The 7,807-nt window shown below is 42.1% G+C and overlaps 1 protein-coding gene across 1 annotated transcript in view; it reads left to right on the forward strand.

Annotated features, from left to right (window-relative positions):
• HS6ST1 (heparan sulfate 6-O-sulfotransferase 1) overlaps positions 1–7,472 on the forward strand; it is a 186,787-nt gene extending 179,315 nt beyond the window's left edge. The window contains exon 2 of the mRNA XM_038145861.1: positions 870–7,472. Within this exon, the coding sequence (XP_038001789.1) occupies positions 870–1,578 (709 nt within the window). The 3' untranslated portion in view covers positions 1,579–7,472. The remainder of the gene's footprint in view (positions 1–869) is intronic.
• The last annotated feature ends 335 nt before the right edge of the window (positions 7,473–7,807 follow it).

Below are 7,807 nucleotides of genomic sequence, written 5' to 3' on the forward strand. Positions count from 1 at the left end.
CTCTGTCAATCCCAGAACTTCATGGGCTGAAGGCAGAGGGTCTCTGTTAGAGACAGCTGTCATGTTTTCAGTTCTAGGGACAGCTTGTATTGTTGAGGACTTCACTGTACTTAGAACAGCAAGAACGCCCCATGTCATTATGTGTGTTCTTCCTGGTTGTCTTGCTTTTCCCTTCTATTTAGTCTCGTGTCAAAAGTGTGTCTGAAGTTAGTTTGATTTAATACCAGGTTGACTGAAATAGAAATAAATTATTGCTGCTATTGCTGGTTGTCAGATCAGCTTTCTCTTCCTGCAAAGCATATTGCATTCCTGATTTCCCATTGTTTTTCATTTATGTTCCTGTAATTTTAATCTGCTACTCACTGCAGACTCCGAGATTTCAGCTCGGCAGCCAGATCAATCAAGCAGTAGGTGTCCTGGTCAGCATCTGCATGGAGTAGAGGTGATAGGCCCATCTCACAGACAGGGGCTTCTGGGCTGTCCTTTGGAGCCGGTCCTGGCTAGCACTGCAGGCACACAGTGCTTGGTAGGAAAGGCCAGGCAGTGCCAGGAGCCACAGTTGCTCTCTGAAGTCAATGAACAGGTTAATTTCTGGTGATTTGTTCTGACTTTGTAGCCTGTTGCTGGCAATGGACATCCTGGTGAAGGTGCTACTACTTGGCAAGGCTAAAATTAGAAACATGGGTCTAATGTTGCACAAAGGGCTTTGCATGAGATACTGCAAGAAAAAAACAACCCATGAGTACAGTGGGATGGATGATGTGATGTTGATTTATTCTCAGTTTTTTGCTGTCTGCACTAGCTCTCTGCCTGCCAAGCATCTCCCGTTGCTAGCAGAATATTTATTCTGTTTTCTCTTCTTCTTATAGAAAATTTTACTACATCACGCTGTTGAGAGACCCTGTATCTCGTTACCTCAGCGAATGGCGTCACGTCCAACGAGGGGCTACTTGGAAGACCTCCTTGCACATGTGTGATGGCAGGACACCAACTCCTGAAGAGCTGCCCTCGTGCTATGAGGGCACGGACTGGTCGGGCTGCACACTGCAGGAGTTCATGGATTGCCCCTACAACTTGGCCAACAACCGCCAAGTGAGGATGTTGGCTGACTTGAGCCTGGTGGGCTGCTACAACATGTCCTTCATCCCAGAGAACAAGCGAGCGCAGATACTGCTGGAGAGCGCCAAAAAAAACCTCAAAGACATGGCCTTCTTCGGCCTGACAGAGTTCCAGAGAAAGACTCAATACCTGTTTGAGAGAACTTTTAACCTCAAATTCATCCGGCCCTTCATGCAGTACAACAGCACGCGGGCGGGTGGGGTGGAGGTAGACAACGACACCATCCGCAGGATCGAGGAGCTCAATGACTTGGACATGCAGCTCTATGACTATGCAAAGGACCTCTTCCAACAGCGCTACCAGTACAAACGGCAGCTGGAGAGGATGGAGCAGAGGATAAAGAACCGGGAGGAGAGGCTCCTCCACCGGTCCAACGAAGCACTTCCCAAGGAAGAGACCGAAGAGCAAGGACGTTTGCCCACTGAGGACTACATGAGCCATATTATAGAGAAGTGGTAGCCTAGGCAGACTTTTATATTAATGATATTCTAGGATTTCCATATAAGAGATCGTGGAAGTAAAAATGACAAAAAAAAACCAAACAAAAACAAAAAATATTTTCTTTAAAAACAAGTCTGTAAAACAGAAGATAGATTGCTTCCTTAAGCATAGGGTCTTTTTACTGTTTCTTACAAGACCAATGAGATTCTTAAAAAAATCAATAAATACATAAAAACAAAAAAGGGTCAACATTCTAATGGAGAGATAAAAAATGCACAAATGCAGTTAACCACGCATAAGGCCAAATACTGAAGAATGTTTCTTATCCTCACGATTTTAACACAAATGGCAGAAGGAGGATTTAAAAAAATCTCTTTATCCCCTGAGCCTAATGATCTAAAGATACATCATTAAAAAACAAGGAAACAGGTTTTCTTTTGTGGAGGAGGTGGGATGGGAATTGCACTGTTTGTCAGTAACTCACAATGGTGACTAAGTTGAGGATGGGCCATCCTGTCAGGCTGGGATCTGAGCACACAGGCAGTCACAGCATTTCAGCTGGCAGCCACTGCCAGAAAGTAGAGTGCCATAAAAAAAAAAGAAGAAAACCAGTCAGAGGATGAGAAACACTAAAGCAAATTGACTATGGCCTGGGAAGTGTACTTAGCAGAGTGGTTCTGATTCATTGCACTGGTATCACATATACATACGCAGCTTCATCACAAAAATAGTGGGGAATTCATATACAAAACTCCCAGATTTGTTTCCCAGACAGGTCCCAAAACAAGTTAAAAGCCAACCATAGACTCAAACCTGCACTCACATGTTATCCTATCAGCTTACACCACTGCCACTCAAGCCACTATCAGTATTGTGTGTTAATGGCACACAAAAACCCTATCCTACATATTACAAAAAAAAAAAAAAGGAAGAAAAATTTAATAACTCTTTCATAAATCCACACAAAATGATAAGTCACTAATGGGAATGTGACAAGGGGGTGATTCTGTTTTGTTTGTTGTTATGTGAAATACTGACCCAGAATAAGCATTCAGACCTTCCCTAGCTGTATTATATCAGTTATTTTTACTTGCTTTTATCAAAAGGTAATGGGCATCAGCCTGCTTCCAGTGAAGTCACTAGAGCTGATTTAAGTGGGAACAGGATGGGGCTCTCTTCCAGAGCTGTGAAAATTTCTGACTATGGGTCTAAATTAATTATGAGACAGTGCACATTGTCTTTTGGCATAGTGCCTGTTTTGCAGCCCTTACTTTAAATGAACAAGCTGTGTTCATAAAACTGGAAAGGGGAATCATGGATAGTGTTTTTTTAGTCTCAGACCACTCTCAAAGCAGAACTCTTTCAATGCTGTTTTTTAGGCCCTCATGTAAGTTTAATCCTCCAGTGTGGGGACAGTCTAACCAGGTTCTGCTTACTGACTTTTGAGTCATAGAACAACGACTTCTCTAATTCCTCTTTCCACTCGTCAAATTAAAATATGACTTCTGTTTTTTTTTGGTTTTTTTTTTTTCTTTTTTTTTTCTTTTTTTTTGCTGTTGCAAGCACTTCTTTGTTTGGCTGGAAGCATGGAAATGAAGCAGTTTTTGCCTGGTTCATGTCTCACTCCGTTATTACTCAGCCTGTAAGACCTGAACCAGCTATTGTTTAGGGTAAACTCTGAACCAAATGGAATAGGATTTGATTTTCAAAGGCCACATTAACTGCAAATCAAATATGGCATTGAAATCATTGGAGGAGAGGCAGAGAGCTGATGCACTCAACTTCAGCATGTCATTTTTACAGCATCCCTTTCCCATCACACAAATCCATTGATGTGCTGCTTGGTTTGGATTTTTTTTTTTTTAATTCTTTCTCTGCCTCTGTGCACTGTTTCCAGCAGTTTCAAGTTCAGACTGAGTTTGCAAAGGAGGAGTTCCTGGGGTGGATAAGCCTTGCTTTTGGAGACATTTTTCTCCTGAAGAGCAAAGATAAAAAGATAAAAACTTGAGAAGAGAAAACACAAAGAGCACTTAGGGCTCAAACACAATTCTGTTACAGCCCTGAGCCAAGATCCACCAGAGTCAGAGGATGTCTTTCCTGTTGATTTCAGGTGGATTTTGGTCAGCTCTGATACTACTGCTGCAAAATGCACAAGCACACACTCCCCTATATGCAGGCACAGGAGGACATTGTCAGCCACACATTCAGCTAGTACCAGTATGTGCTGGTGCTGTCCATGTCTTTAAGGCTGGGCCAGTGCTTCTGCCACAGAATGGCTCCGGTTCCCAGAAATGTGTAGCCTGGCCATAAGCATTTCCTCCTGTATAAAAACTGAGGAGCAAAATGAAGCAATATTTGGTGGTTGGCTTGGGGGAGGAGAAGGTATTACAAGTCTATTTGCTCATCTCTGAATCCCGAGAGTGGCAGAAGCTATGTCTGCTAGTTGCCAGCATTTTACATTTTGCTGTAACTACAGAAAACATTTTATTTTAAAAATACAACTTTGCAGGCTGTTTATCCACAAAGCCAGCACATGAGATATAAAAAGCAACTGTTGCACATGCACAGTTTCCACCTTTCCCCAAAAGCTTTCAGGGTGTGTCCTGTGTGGTGGATCCATAAGGCACAAGGGGTTCCTGCAGCTAATCCCTGTTTGTGTCTCACTTCTGGAACTTTGTGGGATTAAGACCAGAATTGTGATTAGACTGTGTCTGCCTGAGCTGTTCCTGTGTTACAGGTTCTGAGTAACCAGCTGGATGTTAATGAATCTGTCTGCAGGGTTGTCTAAATCAGAAGCAGCCTCTGACCTTAGTAGCATGTCAGTAGAAGACCTTGCTCCAACAATTTTTTTGGTAATGTATTGCAGGAACAAGCAAAAGAAATGAAATTTTATTGAAAACTGTCTTTAGTTAACAGTTTCATTTCAACCACAAAAGGAAGGCTGACCTCACTTAGTACTGAGGCAGAAGTTTCTAGATTTAAATTCTGCACCCATGCAAATGCCTCAGTTTTTCTACCTCTACACTGGGAGTAACAAATTTATAGACTCTAAAAGGGTACTCCAAGATAGGAAAAGTATAGGGGTATAGGGCACTTTGAAACAGATTCTGAGTAATGGGAATGAACAGAATCACCCAAAAGCCATCCCTCACCCTGGCTGCTGTGCTGGTCTGCTTCTGGCTGTTAATTTATTTTAAGTGCTGTGTACCAGAACATGGGTTGCAGGACATACCTGGCACTGTCTTCTTCCTTTAGTGGGTGCAAGGGAACTTTTTTAACATAATGTGAATGTAGTTTTTCATTATTTATATGTACCACACTTTGAAGTGGTACTATTTCTTTTCTTTTTAGGACTGATATTTTGATGCTGCAATAACATGAAAAGAGTGTGTGTGTGGTTTTAAAATAAATGGAGAACAACAGCTTTAAGGCACTCTGGCAGAAGTAGTGGCTAGATAGTAGATTCTTGTTCAACACCTGCCCCTTTATTCCAAAATGTTTTTCCTTTGACTTCCAGACGCACCAAAAGCTTCTTCAGGACACTAAGTGTTTCTTCAGGGGGTCTGTCAGTGCATCATGATCCAGGTCAGGTTAGGAGAGTGCTGGGAGCAGGGCAGGCAGGTGCAAGATTGGACTTGTCTCTTAAGGACTTTGTGACTTCTTAGGGCTAAGAAGTCAATTTGCTTTTAGTCACCTAAACAGTGTAAACATCTCTGCTTGGTGGGTGTTCTTGCTGAAGAAAACATTTTCTTTCTGGTTTGTCTCATCCTAGTTAACTCTGTTGAAGGAGTTTACCTCGTCCAAAGTTTTCCAGACAGTCAGGCTCCACCTTGTACCATATCCAGGTCACAAAATGCAGGATTGACTGGTAAGGTTGCCAGTCTAGGCTGCCACAGGGTTCAAAGTCATAAACAAAACAAAACAAAACAAAACAAACAAAAAAAAATGTCAGCAAAGGGTTAGTGTGAATTTCTGGCTTGTCTGAATTTCTCCCTTTATGTATGCCCAACATTTTGGAATGAATGAGGAGCACTTCAGTTGATGTTTTTGCACCCCGCAGTCCCTTACTTGCTTACAAAACTGGGATGACAATGAAAGCAGCATAAAAAAGATCCCAATAAGGTTTTGAATCCTCTCTCCCAGGGCTTCCTGTTAGAGCAAAAAAGAGCAGTACAGTTGCTGAGAGTGTGACCAAGTCAGAAGGACTCCGCAGTGGCAGTACAATTAGGAAGTTTTCCCTCTGAGCTAGTCAAGTCACTTCAGAGAGCAGTGGACAGCTCCAGAAGGTGATGGTAGTGTCACAGCACAGGGCCTGGCCAAGGTTCATACCTTGGGGTTAAAAGCATCTCTAGTGTCTCACTGGTGTTCAGAGTTACCCAGACCCACAGGCTTCTCTAGTCATCACAAAAAAAGGGGTAGCACTGCAGGAATTCATCCCCAACCTGTGCTTAATGCTGTATTCCCAGAGGCATATCTTGGCATGCAGCTGACACTGTCTGCTGGACTCAAATCACAGGGCTGGCTGTGTCCTCTTTTTATTCTTCTTTTCACTTCCACTGATACTAGCAGCTCATGTTCCAGAGGCAGAAGTGAGCATGGCATTCACTGCCTGATCTGGAGTGTTCCAAGCCTTTGTAGCACAGGTCAGTGAGCAGCAGCTCAGGTGAGCCAGAGCACACAGTTCCAGCTATCCATGGCTGCTTGTTTTACCCCATCTACAAAAATTCTGCCAAGGTAAATGCAGCTCGGACGGGTGTTAAAGCCTGTGTTGTCGCAGCTCTGTAATTCTTAGCCATAAAGGCTGAAAAAAACAAGATTTGCAAATGAGTCTGTCTCCTCAGAGCCCCACAATTCCCCCTCCCTGTTCAGTTCCCCCACATGTCAGTTCTGGAGACTGGATTGAGAGGATTGTACTATAATGAATAATTTTATATTCAAAAGTTTACTGAGCATGATTTGTTTTGTACATATTGGAATATGATTTAACTTATTTTTATTGCCCCTTTTAATATTTTTTTTTCCATAAGGAGAAGACAAAAATCCCCATCCTCTCTCAATGTGAAGTTCCTATGTGTTTATGTATAGTCTGCCAGTCAAACACACAAGAGGCAGAGGATTTCTCACCATCCCTATAGCTATCTGATTTTGGTTTTCATTGTCATTTCCATTCATCTGGGACCTTGCTTATATTGTCTCTTCTTTCGTCTCTGCTGCACAGTCTGCACAGAGCAGGGAAAGGTCAATGCAGGCAGGATTTTCTTTTTCTTCCTCCCCCCTTTATGGTGTGCTTTACTTACCAAGGAACTCAGTTCCTCTAGGACTTGTGTGACTGAGGGTAAAAAAATACAACTGCCCCCCCACCTGCCTTCCATCCTCCATATTGTAGATGAAACAGATTCAGCTTCTCTGAAAGTGACTGTGGCTGGACTCATTCCATTGGGCTGAATGTGTATGGTTTGCACTTCCCCCCCCACTTCAGGAACTTAAAACCAACAAAAAATAAAAGGCAACTGTTTTAACTTGAGCCAAGTAACAGTTAAAGCTTTATATATTTATTTATAGCATCTTACAAAAAGTGTTAAAAGGTTTTTTCTTCCACAAGAAAAATAAAATTTTAAAATATCATCTAATTGTTTATGTCTAGATCAAGGATGAATGTTAGCAGACGAAATAAACCCTAAAATTGAGCATCTGTGGTGTGTGTTGTCCTTGCATTGGCCTTTGATGCTGTTTCAGTGTAATATGTCTTACCTGTTTATTACAGAGAGATAAAGCTGCCAGTGCAGTTGATGGAGAATATTTGTTTTCTGCTACAAAAACAGACTCCTGGACAAGAAATATTCAAGCAGAAACTGCAGTCTCTTGGTTCCTATTGTTACATTTGAGCCAGCATTGCAAAAAGCCCTTAAACCTCATGGAACCTGTCATCTTTTAAAAATTACCTTTGATACTGTACGGTCTTCTTAGTTTTGTTTTTCAGAGGCACTGCAATGAACACATTTACAGGCAATAAATAGAGGTTGTTACACCAAATACTGTGGAATAATTGACAGATTTGTTTGTTTGTTTGTTTGTTTCATGCTCAGAAGTACTTTGTTGTGTGAAAACATTTCTGCAGCTACTGGGCTGAGCCATGTCCAGTTTTGCACAGTGAAAGTGAGTTAGGGATAAGAGGATGGTGATAAAAGTGTTTCACAGCATCCTGAGTGAGAACAGCAAGATATTTATGGAGGTGTAGTGAGTAACA

This window comes from Motacilla alba, chromosome 9, assembly GCF_015832195.1.
Source record: "Motacilla alba alba isolate MOTALB_02 chromosome 9, Motacilla_alba_V1.0_pri, whole genome shotgun sequence".
NCBI classification, from domain to species: Eukaryota; Metazoa; Chordata; class Aves; order Passeriformes; family Motacillidae; genus Motacilla; species Motacilla alba.